This window comes from Cololabis saira, chromosome 21 (genome assembly GCF_033807715.1).
Source record: "Cololabis saira isolate AMF1-May2022 chromosome 21, fColSai1.1, whole genome shotgun sequence".
Lineage (NCBI taxonomy): Eukaryota > Metazoa > Chordata > Actinopteri > Beloniformes > Belonidae > Cololabis > Cololabis saira.
This window is the reverse complement of record NC_084607.1, coordinates 30476160-30493109: the sequence shown is the minus strand read 5'-3', so window position 1 is coordinate 30493109 and position 16950 is coordinate 30476160. Positions and strand designations below refer to the sequence as shown.

Sequence of the window (16950 nt, the reverse complement as noted above, 5' to 3'; positions counted from 1 at the left end):
TTCTCCAAAGGGGAACAATTTGAAAAAAAGAGGCGTATCTGATGTAAAAGTTGGCTTTATTACAATATCCTCTAGCAATATCATCTGTGCACATCAACCAAACCTGTGGGAAACAGAAGGAAGAGTGAGAAAAAGTAATCTAGCATCTGAGCATTCACTATCTTAATGTCTATATATTCATCAATGGCAACAAAATAAAAGTGTCAACTAAATATATACACCACTACAAAGTATTCATCTACACTGTGTGCACAATTTATTAGGCAAGTTGTATTTTTGAGGTTTAATTGTATTATTTAACAACTCCAGTGCTCTCAGTCAATCCGAAATATTAATAATAATCAAGGTGAGGTCTGACATGCAGGATCCTCATCTTTCCAAGGAGTATCTGCGGAAACTGACTTTAATAATCTGTTGATTTTTGTCTGTTCAAATAAATTGAATTGAATTGAATGACAAGAAATCTTGGGCCGGAGAACCTGGGACCTGTGAGGGAGACACACACATTCAAATACATCCACTGTACTCTGATAAAAGAAAAGCAAGGCAAGCAGATGATGACATATGCTTTTAAATCAAAAGGTGACTCAGAAAAGGGTGGTGACTTTGTTCCCATTCCTGGAGATGGAAAAGGTATCGCTTTAGGAACAGCAAACCCTGCAAGAAGAAAACATGACTCACATACACAACTAAGAAAAGGAACAGCCACAAAATGATTTTGCTGCTCATGTAATTTATAGCTACCCCACTTGTGGAGTCTATTGACAGCAGAAACTTCACAAGGCTCTTTCCGGGATTATCTTTAAAATAATTAAACTCAACATCTCATATAAACATGTAATATTTATTTTAAATCAGAGGTTAACAATATAATTCATTCAGTGGTAACCAGTGATCTACTGTGCAATGTGTTGGGCTATTAAATGTATGAATTTTAAAAATGGAAAAAAATCACATCTAACATAAAAAGCGCCTCCGATATAATAACTACACATAATGACTTAAAATTGGTCGGTATTTCATCGCCTTACCTGAAATCAACGGGATCCAACCATGGATCTAACGGGATCAACGCCACTTGTGGAACTACAGAGGCTCCATAACCCGGAAGTGCGGTTTACAACGGAGTCCTATGGAAGTGTCGCCACTCTGTTTTATTTTTATTTAACATTTGCAAAAAGTACAATGATTACAAATCTTCACATTATTCAATTTCAAGTTGAATTATAACATATAAAGAGTATAAATCAAATAAAAAACTAAACAAAAAGCACAACACATTATAACCAGCCAGGGGGGGTTAAATTATAACAGAAAGCCAAAACATTTACATACATTTACGGTTTTGATTGCTTTTGAATTCGTAGAAAACTTAATAGAGTCCAGATACTGATTGAATTCACAATTAAAAGTTAAAAAAGAGGGTTTTTTGTGTAAGAATTTGGATTTGTGGATGTGGAATTTTGCAAGGATAATCAACAAATTAATAATAAATGTTTCTTTTGGCTTTGTTCTAATCGTTACATGGTGTCGCCACTCTTTTTTCTCCACTGCTCTGGGTTTGACGTCATAGGAGGTGGGCGTGGTTTTGGCTTTGATGACATCATAGTCTCTGTTATCTACGGCAAGAAACATTTTACAATTGTTCTCCGAAGTAGCAACATCTGTTTATTCCTTGTTTTTTATGTTTGTTTGTTTGTTTTTTCTTACTTTTAATATTTGGAAATGGAAAATTCAAAAAAGTCCAACAGAAGTAAAACTCTACTTCAGTTTTCAGATAAGTACACAACGGTAAAAGTTTTAGGTGAGGGATGTTTTGGAGAAGTGTTCCAATGCACAAAGAAGGACACAAACCAAAGTGTTGCAGTCAAGGTTCTGAGACAGCAAGATGGCAAAGGATATAAAGAGGCTGAAATCCTGAAGAAACTAAACCAGTTTGACTCTGACAAGAAAAACCTGTTAACGTTTATAGAAGACTTTGAATACGAAAACAACCTTTGTTTGGTCTCTGAAATGCTAGATACAACTCTTCATATGTTTATGATAGAAAATAAATCAGTCTCTGTGTCTGGAATAAGAGTCGTTGCTCGACAGATGCTGGTGGCTTTGGATGCCCTGAAAAGTGTAGGTTTAGTTCATACTGACATCAAGCCAGACAACGTCATGCTGGTAAACCATCGGTCACAGCCCTTCAGGGTGAAACTGATCGATTTTGGATTGGCTTTAAATTCATCTGAGCTACAGCTATACTTGGGAAAAGCCATTCAGCCTCTTCGTTATAGGGCCCCTGAGGTGATCCTGGGTCTTCCATTGGATGAAAGTGTGGACATGTGGTCTCTTGGATGCGTTTTGGTTTTCATGTACATTAGAAACCATCTTTACCCAAAAGGTTCTGAATATGAGATCATTAAGGCCATAGTACAGATGCAAGGAATGCTTCCAGATGATGTACTGGAAAGAGGAATTAAAACAAACCGTTTTTTTTACAAGTGTCAAGTGCCTCCAAACTTTAACTTTATACTAAAACCATCAGACGAGGATTATAAAAGATCGTACCTTAATCCAAATACCTCTAAGAGCATTTATCAGTTCATCAACAGTCTTGATGACCTGCCAAAGATAAGACCATTTATTAAGGATCCACATGCTATTAAGGATCCAGATGAATCGCAGGATACACAGGCATTTATAGACCTGATAAAGAAGATGCTGTTTGTGGATCCGAGGGAACGGATCACCCCCGGAGAAGCTCTCAATCACAGTTTTGTTACAATGAAACACCTCTCTGGTTGTAATGGCCCCTATGCAAAATCAGCTCATGAAACTATGGAACTGGCAGAGCTTAGGAAGTCTGCAGATGAGCCGTTTGTAAAATCCCCTGAGAGAAAAAAAAGAAAAAATAACAACAGAAAGTAAAGATAAATCATCACAAACAGTAGCTAACAACACAAAAAGTTCTGCAATCTCTGAAGAACTTCTTGAAACAAATGAAGTTACTGAATCCAAAGAGGAAGGAGCTTCTGATCAAAGGTTAACGCACACGTCTAAGAAAATATGTGATCACAAGAAGGTAAAAGAAAGGATAACAAGAAAATGTTTAAATGATGCAGAGTGGAAAGGGACTTGTATAATTGTGAAGACGCGTTATTCATGTGTTGAACCACCCGAAGGAACTTTTGACAGATCTACATCCAACAAAAAGGAAAAAAACATCAATACAAGTTGATAAAAGCACCACAGCAGCTGGAACATGTCAACAACTTCCTGAAAGTAGTAAAGATGCTCCTTCCATCAAAGTGGAAACATGTTTAGATTCAAACAAAACTCACAAGACCACGAAGATGTGTCATCACAAGGAGTCAAAATGAAAGTTGGCAGGAAAATGTTCAAATGCTGCAGAGTAGAATGGGACTTTTATAATTGTGAAGCCACGTTGTTCAGGTATCGAACCAGCCGAAGGAAATTTTGACAGATCTAATCTAAATAATAAAGAAAGATCTAATAAAAAAGAAAAGGTAGCAATTAAAGTCGATAAAAGCACAACAGCAACTAGAACATGTCAACAATTTCCTGAAAGTAGTAAAGATGTTCCTTCCATCAAAGTGAAAAAACATTCTAACTCTAATAATCATTCCTGGCATTATCATGATATATTGTTTCATAGTGTTTTATTATATTAAGTTATGAAATCTCATGGGATGTTAAACTATAGTATTATTATATTGTTATATATTATAGTATGGTGATATCATTTGGTTATATGTTATAATATTTTATAAAAATTATGTTATATTAGGATATTACTATATTATTATGCTATATATATATTATATCGTGCTACACCACTCTATATGATAATTATTAACTTATGTATCTACTTTCATCATCTTATTTACACACACACACACACACACACACACACACACACACACACACACACACACACACACACACACACACACACAAACTGATGTCGTCTTTTGTAGTTGTTTGCACTGTATGTTATTAAATAAAAATAAAAAAAAACATTTAGACTCAAACAAAACTCACAAGACCATGAAGATGTGTCATCAAAAGGAGTCAAAATTAGAGTTAGTTGGTAAATGCTCCAACCGTCCATGCTGCAATAAGAGACAGACTGTTGCAAAGGTCTGTCCTCCAGCTGGTAAAAACACAAGAAACAAAACTGCCGTCAAAAAGAAAACTAAACTTTCAACAAAACTTGGAGCTTTGCCATGGCATACTCCACAGCTCCGACCAAAAAGGCCAGTGCTGCCTGAATAAATTGTTGTGCCTGGTCTGAAGGAGCATCTCCAGCCTCAAGGAACCTGTTTACTGTCCCTCTGGTGGTGAAACCCACATTGAGTTTTTCTCTTAATCAGTGAGACATAAACTAAGCTAGTCAAATACAGGCACCTATGATCTCTTAGGATAACTCAGAGTTATGCAAGTTTCAAGTTTATTGTCATATACTCATGAATAACATTGAATACTCATATGTGTTGTGCTCGAAGTAATCAACTTTACAGAATAGAATTTAAACAGAAAGTAGATAAATAGTAGAGGTGAAATAATAATAAAAAAGGATTAATTTAAGTTGAAGCATTCAACTTTTGAATGAATCCTCCTGGTGGCTTGAAAATAAAAGCTGTCTCTGAATCGTGTAGATGGCAGAGGGGTGAATAACTGGGATACCATACTTTTTACAATTCTGTATTCATTTTCCCATCATCAAAAAGACCACTCAATCCATATACAAGGTGTACTTGTCAATAATAAGTATGCAGGTTAGTTCAAAGCAATACCTGGCAGTTGGTGTTGTGGATCCTGTAGGGATGTCCAGGACGTCTCCTCCAAGTGCTGCTGGTGCCATGAACCTCCAACACAGCTTCCTGATGAATTTCGTCATCTGCAAAATGTAATGTCCAAAAAGATTCAAATGCATTATGAAATGCAATTGCTACTCAGTTAAATGACTATGAGTAGACTTAAGTTTAGATCATTCATTTATTGTATCTCTCTGTAGAAATAATGTATCAAGGAACACATCTAATGCACAGAATCAATAAATATGCCATCTGTTTTTAAATTAGATAGCTTTGGATAATTTAATTGTCTTCCTTGACAAAGTAGCACAACCTATATTTCACATGGGTGTTGCACTTAAGAAAGGAGACATCAAAAAACCTTCCCATTTACCTCTTCATGCAGCTGGAAAATGAAAGATTTCTCTCTCTGGAGAAGGAGGTTGACTGTTGTGACCACAGGGAAAGTGGCCTGAAGGAACAGGGGGTACAGTAAACTTCCGTCAGGGGATTTGATGGGCCTTGATGGGCACAGGAGTTCTCTTGGCGGCAGATAGAGCACCAATAATATGAGCTGGTGCTTCTTACAGTTATAAATGGACATTAGAGGTCCATTCATTATTAAAAGAGGTCTTGTAGGTGGCTGCTCCTGGGACTTTTCTCCCTTATGTTCTAGCCATTTCCTCCACTGTTTCTTCCACCATCTCTTCCACTGTCTCATCCTCCTCCACCTGCACCATCTCTTCCTCTCCCACCTGCACCATCTCTTCCTCTTCCACCTGCACCATCTCTTCCTCTTCCACCTGCACCATCTCTTCCTCTTCCACCTGCACCGTCTCTTCCTCCTCCACCTGCACCGTCTCTTCCTCTTCCACCTGCACTGCCTCTTCCTCTTCCACCTGCACCGTCTCTTCCTCCTCCACCTGCACCGTCTCTTCCTCTTCCACCTGCACTGCCTCTTCCTCTTCCACCTGCACCGTCTCTTCCTCTTCCACCTGCACCGTCTCTTCCTCTTCCACCTGCACCGTCTCTTCCTCTTCCACCTGCACCGTCTCTTCCTCTTCCACCTGCACCGTCTCTTCCACCTGCACCGTCTCTTCCTCTTCCACCTGCACCGTCTCTTTCTCTTCCACCTGCACCGTCTCTTCCTCTTCCACCTGCACCGTCTCTTCCTCCTCCACCTGCACCGTCTCTTCCTCCTCCACCTGCACTGTCTCATCCTCCTCCATCTGCACCATCTCTTCCTCTTCCACCTGCACCATCTCTTCCTCTTCCACCTGCACCGCCTCTTCCTCCTCCACCTGCACCGTCTCTTCCTCTTCCACCTGCACCGCCTCTTCCACCTGCACCGTCTCTTCCTCTTCCACCTGCACCGTCTCTTCCTCTTCCAACTGCACTGCCTCTTCCTCTTCCACCTGCACCGTCTCTTCCTCTTCCACCTGCACCGTCTCTTCCATCTGCACCGTCTCTTCCTCTTCCACCTGCACCGTCTCTTCCTCTTCCACCTGCACCGTCTCTTCCTCTTCCACCTGCACCGTCTCTTCCTCTTCCACCTGCACCGTCTCTTCCTCCTCCACCTGCACCGTCTCTTCCTCCTCCACCTGCACCGTCTCTTCCTCTTCCACCTGCACCGTCTCTTCCTCCTCCACCTGCACCATCTCTTCCTCTTCCACCTGCACCATCTCTTCCTCTTCCACCTGCACCATCTCTTCCTCTTCCACCTGCACCGTCTCTTCCTCTTCCACCTGCACCGTCTCTTCCTCTTCCACCTGCACCGTCTCTTCCTCCTCCACCTGCACTGTCTCATCCTCCTCCACCTGCACCATCTCTTCCTCTTCCACCTGCACCATCTCTTCCTCTTCCACCTGCACCGTCTCTTCCTCTTCCACCTGCACCGCCTCTTCCACCTGCACCGTCTCTTCCTCTTCCACCTGCACCGTCTCTTCCTCTTCCACCTGCACTGCCTCTTCCTCTTCCACCTGCACCGTCTCTTCCTCTTCCACCTGCACCGTCTCTTCCTCTTCCACCTGCACCGTCTCTTCCTCTTCCACCTGCACCGTCTCTTCCTCCTCCACCTGCACCGTCTCTTCCTCTTCCACCTGCACCGTCTCTTCCTCTTCCACCTGCACCGTCTCTTCCTCTTCCACCTGCACCGTCTCTTCCTCCTCCACCTGCACCGTCTCTTCCTCTTCCACCTGCACCGCCTCTTCCAGCTGCACCGTCTCTTCCTCTTCCACTTGCACCGTCTCTTCCTCTTCCACCTGCACCGTCTCTTCCTCTTCCACCTGCACCGTCTCTTCCTCTTCCACCTGCACCGCCTCTTCCTCTTCCACTTGCACCGTCTCTTCCTCTTCCACCTGCACCGTCTCTTCCTCTTCCACCTTCACTTCCTCTTCCTCTTCCACCTGTACCGCCTCTTCCACCTGCACCGTCTCTTCCTCTTCCACCTGCACCGTCTCTTCCTCTTCCACCTGCACCGTCTCTTCCTCTTCCACCTGCACCGCCTCTTCCTCTTCCACCTGCACCGTCTCTTCCTCTTCCACCTGCACCGTCTCTTCCTCTTCCACCTGCACCGTCTCTTCCTCTTCCACCTGCACCGCCTCTTCCTCTTCCACCTGCACCGTCTCTTCCTCTTCCACCTGCACCGTCTCTTCCTCTCCCACCTGCACCGTCTCTTCCTCTTCCACCATCTCTTCCTCTTCCACCTGCACTGTCTCTTCCTTGAGAATTAAAATGGGTCTGTCGTTGTTTGCTACACAAATAAACAAAAAAACAATAAGCAAAACATCACACAAATAAACGAAACATCACGTTTGTCCTTATTTTGGCTTCATTTTGAACAAATTATGGCACAGTAAAAAAAAAGTTATACTTTTGTTCATCTGAGGGAATATTTGCCAAATACAAAAACCATTGCAATGCAGTGCAAAACTCACGCTTTTAATGTTTTAATCGCATACCGCTAACTTTTGCACTTAATCACCAGAGAATAAAATAAACTAAAGAAAAGTAATGTCCCCTTTAAATGGAGATCAACAGGTTGAGGCAGTTGAAGCAGGAGGGCGCTCCGCCACCGCAGTAACATCCAGCTCCATCAAGCTGCACAAGGAATCCTCCAATCACAACACAGGATCTCAGTGGACATTTCAAAATAAACCACTCGGTGAAGTAATTAATTTCACAAGACACAAATCCTATAACTTGTAATCTTTACAAAAATGAAATCCAAACTTACCAAATAATTCTACAGTTAAAATTGATCAATTATATTATTGTACACAATAATAATATTATTAAAAATGTTTGTTTTATGATTTTTTTCCCAGAGCTTACTTCAGAATAATGGTAGAAAAGCTTGTCTTAAGTCTTATCTTATTGTATTTGTATTTATGGCATTTTATTTATTGTGTTACAAAATGGAGACGCGTTCCAAATTTCATTTTATGTCTGACATCCAATGCCAATAAAATCTTTCTATTCTATTCTTGTGACGACACCCTATCAGGAGGATGTCTTTCCATCCAGAGCTAAAGTTGTGATTTACGGAAGAGTATTAGGGCCATGCAGGAGAAAAAATATCTGGGAAATTTTATTTTATTATGCACTTCGAGAAAAAAGTCGAAATGTCGAGAAAAAAGTTGAAATGTCAAGATTAATGTTGAAATACAATTTCAAGAATAAAGTCGAAATTTCGTGAATAAAATCGAGATTTCGCCTTTTTTTTCTCAACATTTCAACTTTATTCACGATTTATTTTTTCCACAATATCTTTATTTGAGTTTTATAGCAGCACAAAATAATCACAGTACAAACAATCATGATATGTATAGCCTAGTCACGGCCATATGTCATTTCTTATAGATTAGCTGCCAAATATAGCAAAAACACAGTTTAAAACAAAACAATCACAATAAAAACACAGAATGAACAATATGCTTCTCTTGTTACAGTGCCTTGCGAAGGTATTTGGCCCCCTTGAACTTTGTGACCTTTTGCCACATTTCAGGCTTCAAACGTAAAGATATAAAACTGTAACTTTTTGTGAAGAATTAACAACAAGTGGGACACAATCATGAAGTGGAACGAAATGTATTGGATATTTCAAACTTTTTTAACAAATAAAAAACTGAAAAAGTGGGCGTACAAAATTATTCAGCCCCTTTACTTTCAGTGCAGCAAACTCTGTCCAGACGTTCAGTGAGGATCTCTGAATGATCCAGTGTTGACCTAAATGACTAATGATGATAAATGGAATCCACCTGTGTGTAATCACGTCTCCGTATAAATGCACCTGCACTGTGATCGTCTCAGAGGTCTGTTTAAAGCGCAGAGAGCATCATGAAGAACAAGGAACACACCAGGCAGGTCCAAGATACTGTTGTGGAGAAGTTAAAAGCTGGATTTGGATACAAAAAGATTTCCCAAGCTTTAAACATCCCAAGGAGCAGTGTGCAAGCGATAATATTGAAATGGAAGGAGCATCAGACCACTGCAAATCTACCAAGACCTGGCCGTCCCTCTACACTTTCAGCTCATACAAGGAGAAGACTGATCAGAGATGCAGCCAAGTTTAATATCTTTGTTTGAAGCCTGAAATGTGGCAAAAGGTCACAAAGTTCAAGGGGACCAAATACTTTTGCAAGATACTGTATTAGACAGATTAAGATAAAATAAGATAATCCTTTATTTTCTCCCTCAGTGGGGAAACTTATTTTGTTGGCAGCAGTACACTTAGCACACACATGCAGGGGAGGGGTAAAAAGGGACTTAAAAAGTAAAAAATATATATAAAATACAAAAAATATGTATAATTACAGAAATATGAGCACTATATACAGTCGATTGAAAGAAAAGAAAATTGCAAAAAAAGCAGGTAGAGTGTTGTGAGGTAGACTGGCAGATTGGCAGATATTGCACACATGATTATTGCACATCTTATGTTATGAACACAATGTAATGGATTGTGAAATAATAGTAACGATAAACTACGGGCTTAAAAGTAACAGAAAAAATATATATAATTATATATATTCACAAATCTTTTACTTTTTTCTCAACATTTCGACTTTTTTCTCAACATTTCGACTTTTTTCTCAACATTTCGACTTTTTTCTCGAAATTGTACTTCAACATTAATCTCGACATTTCGACTTTTTTCTCGAAATTGTACTTCAACATTAATCTCGACATTTCGACCTTTTTTCGACATTGTGCATAATAAATGCAAGTGCATAATGAAAAAAAAACCTTCCTCCACTAAAATATTATTTTTATTTTTCTCCTGCCTGGCCCTAAATACTCTTCCAGAGGGAAGTAGAAGCAACAAGTGTGTGATTTTATTTTGAAGGGGTGATGCGGAAGCAGCGCGCCGGTCCCCTGCGCGCTCCCGGCGCCAGCATCACTCACCGGCTCACTGGAGCCGAGGACGCGCTTCACCGCCGGCGGGGGAACATGGCCTCCGGGGAGCAGCTGTGAGCCCGGGCTGGTGTCGGCTCTTGTCTCGGTCCCTGGTCCCCCTGCTCTCCCTGCTCTCCCCCAGCGGACTATGAGGAGGAAGCCCCGTGCACGCCCCAGGCTGCGCTGCGCGGGCGCGCCGCGCTGCAGGAGTTGCTGATGCTCCGTCTCTGCTCACCTGCTGAACCTCCTGTCATCCTGCAGGACCTCATGACGCATCCACAACATCCACCGGGACTCTTTCTTTGATTCCTGTTGCATCTTACCTGTATTTTCATAGCATCACCTGGAGACTTAAGCTGGAGTTGAGCGATGACCCGACGGCTGTAACGCAGCGACACATCAGTAAAGCTGCTGCTGCCATGGCCAATAACAACGAGCTACAAGTGAGTTCCACAACTTTTCCCACCCGCCTTAAAGCTGCTGTGTTTATCTAAACTTAACGATTGAACTGTCTTTTATGTATATACAGTATGCATGGATGAAACGATGTAATGAGGGAGGGGGCATTCCTGCAAATTCGGTCTTATTATCATCTCATAATGACATTTTTCATTAAAGAGCGTTTCCACCTGTAAATCTGACAGATGTCACCTCAGTGGGCCGTGATACTGCATCATCCTAACGATCAGTTCACTTAGTGCCATCACGTGATCGACCTTTCTTGGACCAAAGGCTGCGTTTACATTATTCATGGGACTTCTCAGCACGTCCCACTCGAGAAGTGGCTGTCGGGTAAAAATAACCAGAGATGAAATAACCGCATCTGCTCTTCCGCAAAAGTCTGGCAGCAAATCAGGTTTGCCAAATTTAATCTCAATGCATCCCATTTGAGGATGAGTATCCTGTCCTCCAGGAGCCATGGAGGGGGGTGTTTGTGGGGCCGGGGCCACGGCTGGTGCTCAGTTACCCCGGTGTCAGATCAACGCTGGACTCACTGGAGGAGAGAGGTGTTAAAAATTAAAGCGGTGGTTCAGGTCAGATCACGGCAGGAGCTGGTGGAAACCCGGGTCACGAGCAGCAGGGTTTGTTTAGTAAATATAAAACACTTTGGCCTGCATACAGATTAGAGAAGTTAAGAGAAAGGCTTCTGATCGATCTGTGCCAGTCGATCATGATGACCACAAACTATTTTCTGATTGGGTTTCACATCTATTGGCTTCCTGTGGCCAGCGAGCTGGAAATGGGAAGCTGTTTAAGCGCTTTCCTCAGAACTTGCTTCAGTCGGACTCCATTGGTCAGAAAACACTGCTTAATGACTTGTTGTCAATGACAACCCAGGTCTTGGGTGGTGGGGTGTTTCCCTGAATGAGGACGGTTCCTGTAGGGCTTCTTGGAAAGCTGCTGTCTATGTGCCTGACGATCAACACGGTCCGATGCTGGTCAGGGCCGATGTGGGCCTGGGCCGATGCTAACCCTAACCCTAACCCTAACCCTAATAACAGATATTATCTGGTGAAATGGTAGCAGTGGACGCCTGGACGTCCAGCGGTGCAGGAGCACCACGTGGTAACTCTTGACAATCCTACCAATAAACCACCAATCAGACTTACTGAACTTCTCTCTACTTCTGATGGGAGCGAGGCTCCAACTAGAGTTGTTCCCACACTGACGCCAGTATCAGAAATACTGGCAGATGCCGCCAAAAATGAGCGTATCGGTGAGTATTTACGTCCATGCACCATCCCATAATTCGTTATTTTAAACTGAAAAGTCCCACCAGGAAAAATGGGACGTTGTGCAAGGCTGTGGTTTCCAGACTGAAACAAGAATTGGTTGATCTTGATGACCAGCCCCTGCTGGTCGTTGTGTGACTGAACATCTGGAGCCGTGGCCACAAGTACGACTCTTAACTGCTCCGTATTTAATAGTTATTTTGTTATCTGATGCTATTTCTGCAAAAAATTCAAACCAACACTGGTCTCAAAACAGTACTCTGTATCGACCGATGCCCAAAGCCCAAGTATCAGTATCAGTATCGGAAAGATAAAGTGGTATCGGAACATTAAGTCATTTTGTCGACAGGTTGAGGCCCCGCCCCCCCCCGTTCAGAGCTTCCTGGGCTCCTGTCCTGCCATGTTTGTGAAGCTTATTTCCAGCTAGACTGTCGTGAACTTCAGTGTATAACATGAGTCCTGTCACGCCTCAGATGCAGCTCTTTTTTCCTTTTAAGCATGGAGGTGAACTCGCTAGCATGTCCACGCCTGAGAAAACTGCAAACTGATTTTAATATTTCAACTGTAGAATAATGAACTCCGTAATATTTACAAACCGATTGCAAACCTTTCTCTGATTGATTGATGGACGGCGACAGCTGATTCTCTAAGACCGCTGCTTATGTCGTTCCCTCTCGGCGTTGTCTTATCTCTTGAGTGCTCAGGACCAGCGTACTGCCAAAACATCTGCTTTTACGGAGGTGTAATGATCAGTTCATCAGGTGCCAGAGATTGACCAGCGCTGCTGCTGCCTGCTGTCTAGGTGGAGGCCTTAACTGGCTCGGAAGGCTTTGGCTCAGTTCCTCTTCAATGATTTAAAAATTATAAAAATTTATTTATTTATTTTAAATTTAACCTGGTGCGTAGGAGTCCTCTGGAACTCTGACACTTTCTGCAGAGGATGTGCTGTTGTTTTAGTGTTTGAGTTCAAATGTTCCTGACAGGGAGTTTAACTCAGTTAGAGACACATCATGCTTACTTCAGCTGAAGCTGATAGTTTTAATGACATTACATTTCCACCATGTGCGTACCATTAGTACACTGCGGTTATAACAGCAGCCGAACACATTACAGCATATATCCTTAAACAGCTTTGTTTATCAAGGCGTCCTATACAGTATATATAATGTATGTATGTATGATCAAAGGATAAAAGGATGAAGCAGCAACTCCAGTTTCCTTCAGGGAACATGAACTAAAAACCTTCCTGAAGTGCTGAAGTGGCACTGCGGGGTTTATTTTATTTCAAATCTTTGTTCAGGGTTCCAGTTTCGAAGCTTTCCTGTAAGCACTTTGCACAATAGTCGAGGAGCCATTGGCAGCACAGCGGGCAGTGGGGACCTCTCGCCCCGCTGGGTTGATGGCACCTTTTATTGTCTGCAGCCGCCTGACTGAATCTATACAGACGAGAGCTCCTTGTGAACAGTTTCTGCCCAGAACGTTGAGCGCGGCCTCCTCCCGTGCCGGTAGAGCCTCAGTCATCATCCCTGCAGGCCGGCAGGTAGGCAGGGAGCGAGGGAGGGAGGGAGGCTGGCTCAGATCGGGGGCCATGGCCGGTGATGACGGGAGGAATCTTCACAGTGACCTGTGAAGAAGTGAGTGCGCTGATTGCACTCACTTGATGGCGTTCTGCTTCATTTGTGCCTCCTTGATGCCTCATCACCGCGGAGCTGAGGCCCGGCGTCGCCTCGCTGAGGCCCACGCCGGCTGGACCTGTCGGGGAAAAGAACTGAAATGACCCAGTTCTCCCTTGCCGTCTGTTAAGAAGCCATTACCCCTTGCTAGGGATGGGCGGTATGGACTAAAAAATGTATCACGATAATTTCTGGCATTTATCCCGATAACAATAAAAATGACGATAAAAAAAATACCAATTCAACTCCACCTTTGTAACTATAAATCTATCACCACATTCAGTCTTTGGAGCTCCCAAAAAACTGCTCTAAAAGAATACTGAATACTACTAAACTACACCAATTAAATTGAATTAATAAAAACCAATTAAATTAAATTATTAGTTCTTTCTTTCTTTCTTTCTTTCTTTCTTTCTTTCTTTCTTTCTTTCTTTCTTTCTTTCTTTCTTTCTTTCTTTCTTTCTTTCTTTCTTTCTTTCTTTCTTTCTTTCTTTCTTTCTTTCTTTCTTTCTTTCTTTCTTTCTTTCTTTCTTTCAGGCTCATTTCTTTCTTTCTTTCTTTTGTTTCTTTGTTTCTTTCTTTCAGGCTCATTTCTTTCTTTCTTTCTTTTGTTTCTTTGTTTCTTTCTTTCTTTCTTTCTTTCTTTCTTTCTTTCTTTCTTTCTTTCAGGCTCATTTCTTTCTTTCTTTCTTTCTTTCTTTCTTTCTTTCTTTCTTTCTTTCTTTCTTTCTTTCTTTCTTTCTTTCTTTCTTTCTTTCTTTCTTTCTTTCTTTCTTTCTTTCTTTCTTTCTTTCTTTCAGGCTCATTTCTTTCTTTCTTTCTTTCTTTCTTTCTTTCTTTCTTTCTTTCTTTCTTTCTTTCTTTCTTTCTTTCTTTCTTTCTTTCAGGCTCATTTCTTTCTTTCTTTATTTATTTCTTTCTTTCTTTCTTTCTTTCTTTCTTTCTTTCTTTCTTTCTTTCTTTCTTTCTTTCTTTCTGGCTCATTTCCTTCCTTCCTTCCTTCCTTCCTTCCTTCCTTCCTTCCTTCCTTCCTTCCTTCCTTCCTTCACGTACGTTGTGCGTGGATTTAACGCAGAACCATAAATCAGCTTTACACAAAAACGTCATCAACGGGAATTTATCATTTTTACCGCGAGATGACAAATTCTTACCGTGGGGAATTTTTTTGACGGTATATCGTGAACGGTAAAATATCACCCATTCCTACCCCCTGGTGCACGGAGTGAAGCCTGTCTGCTCTGTCTGGCTGCTCCTCCTGCGCTCATTGATTTGCAGCCTGTTTATGTGTGGGTCAGGCCCTCCATCAGGCTGTAAATTGGGCCCCCAGCCGAGGGTTTCGTACTCTGTGTCGATGCATAACACGAGATCCACTCAGTGGGAGCCCCGCACGCTCATGAATTCTTAATTCCTGCTGGTTTCCTGTAGTTATTATGTGTAAGAGGTGCATCAGAGGAGTTGTTTTCTGCGCTCAGCTGAGAATCCAAATGACTTTTTTATCGATCCTCCAAGAGAATGGAGGCAACTCACGGTTTGCCTCGCAAACGCGTTACGCTGAGCAGTGGTGTCTTTACACGGCGCATGCAATAATTTGCGTCTCCAGCTGCCGCTGTAACGGATAATAGGATTAGGAGACCGGCCTTCAGTGTGTGTCTGACCTCCTAGGAGGGTGGCATTAGTGCTCACGCTCACATATACCACCCAGTACCTCCCGCCTGGAGCCAGGATTACACTGTATGTGCACAAATCTGTCTGTCCCATGGACACCCCGGGAGACGAGCTTATGACTGCTGCATCAGAGCTTTGATGAATCTGAGACGTCTTGACGGGGTTAGTCTGGAAAACAAGCAGCTGTGTCTCGTAGGCCTGTGTTGAAAAAATCGATTCCCCATTTCTAAATTGATTCTCATATTAATTCCTAAAAATCGATTCATATGTCTAAAGATCGATATTTTTTTTTGGGGGGGGGTTATTTTTATTTTTTTATTTATTTATTTATGTATTTTTTTTTTCATAATTACAACTTTTGGTTACAACTTTTGGTTATTTTTTTTGTTTATCCCCAAAAAAGGAATGTTTTGTTGGACACGAGAATAACTGGTGCCATGTTTTTGCCTTTAAATATGTTTAAAGGTATGAAAACATTAACGTGTTAGGTTATAATTGCATAAATTGTCTATATTTCATTACTTTATATACTGTGTTGGGGTTACATTTGCAAAAAATGCTAAAAACCAAATGTTAAAAAATTAAAAACCAAAATAGACCGAAAATGGAACAAATAAAAACGGAATGTGGGAAAAAAAAACGATTTCATCCGTCTCTGTTTGCTGCGCTGGATCTGTTTGGTAATTCTGACCCACATGATGTTTCTGAAAGCAGTTCTATCAGCATTCTGGGAGCTGATTGGTCCTTACAGCATCATTAGCTGCCAATACTTGCTGTTTAATCTCAATATAATACTAGTAGTAATATTTTGCATAACTACAGTCATATAATTCATGCAACAGCTCAAAAAACCAATATCAATATCGGAATCGAATCAGATCGAATCAAATCTTGATAATCGATTCTGAATCTTAAGAATTGGAATCGAATCGATTCTTGACATTTGAATCGATCCCCAGCCCTAGTGTCTCGGTGACGGATGCAGACCTCGTAGATGTCAGTGGAGCAAAGGAAATCTCCAGGACTTTTATCATCGTGGCTCCGTCTACCTTTATTCAGCTGACCAGCCCAAAACACAAGCTGTCCCCCCCGTTAGCCCGCCAGAGGATTATCCATCACTGATGCCAAAAGATGGAACAAGACGGAAATACTATGAGGTCCTGGTGGCTCAAACTGCTGATATCCTCCCTACTTGCGTCCCCTTATGTTGCCCTTTAGTCTCAGCGTATGTGTGATGTTATACCATTGAAGAATGAGCTGCCCAGGAAAGCCGTGGTTTGACATTTGCAGTTAAATTTAATCTGGAAACTCTGAATCTGTCGCTGCGGTTTCGGGGATAGGAAAGCACACGGGAAGGGAGCTCAGTGTGCTGCCCTGAGAAGTTGGCCTTTGATTGGTCACCGAAGCAGTTTGGTAATGTCAGAGGCTACCGAGGCCGAGCGAGCGGCGTTGTGAAATAGCTTAGACTGGAGTTTTTTTGAGGCCCGTGTTTGACACAGCAAGAAAAAAAAGGGAAGAACAAACAAAGGCTTTATATTGGGTTAGAAATGACATTTTGATTTAGCAGCTTTGCTGAGACACTAATATACTGAATTTAGTCTCAGAGTTTGGATTATTAAGTATTTATTTCAAAAGATGAATTGTAATATTGTATAGTTTTTTTAACCATTTATTGTC

The 16950-nt window shown here is 41.8% G+C and overlaps 1 protein-coding gene across 1 annotated transcript in view; it reads left to right on the top strand.

Annotated features, from left to right (window-relative positions):
• The first annotated feature begins 10203 nt into the window (after window positions 1-10203).
• pkn1b (protein kinase N1b) overlaps window positions 10204-16950 on the top strand; it is a 60676-nt gene continuing 53929 nt past the window's right edge. The window contains exon 1 of the mRNA XM_061711080.1: window positions 10204-10645. Coding sequence (XP_061567064.1) covers window positions 10622-10645 — 24 coding nt within the window. The 5' untranslated portion in view covers window positions 10204-10621. The remainder of the gene's footprint in view (window positions 10646-16950) is intronic.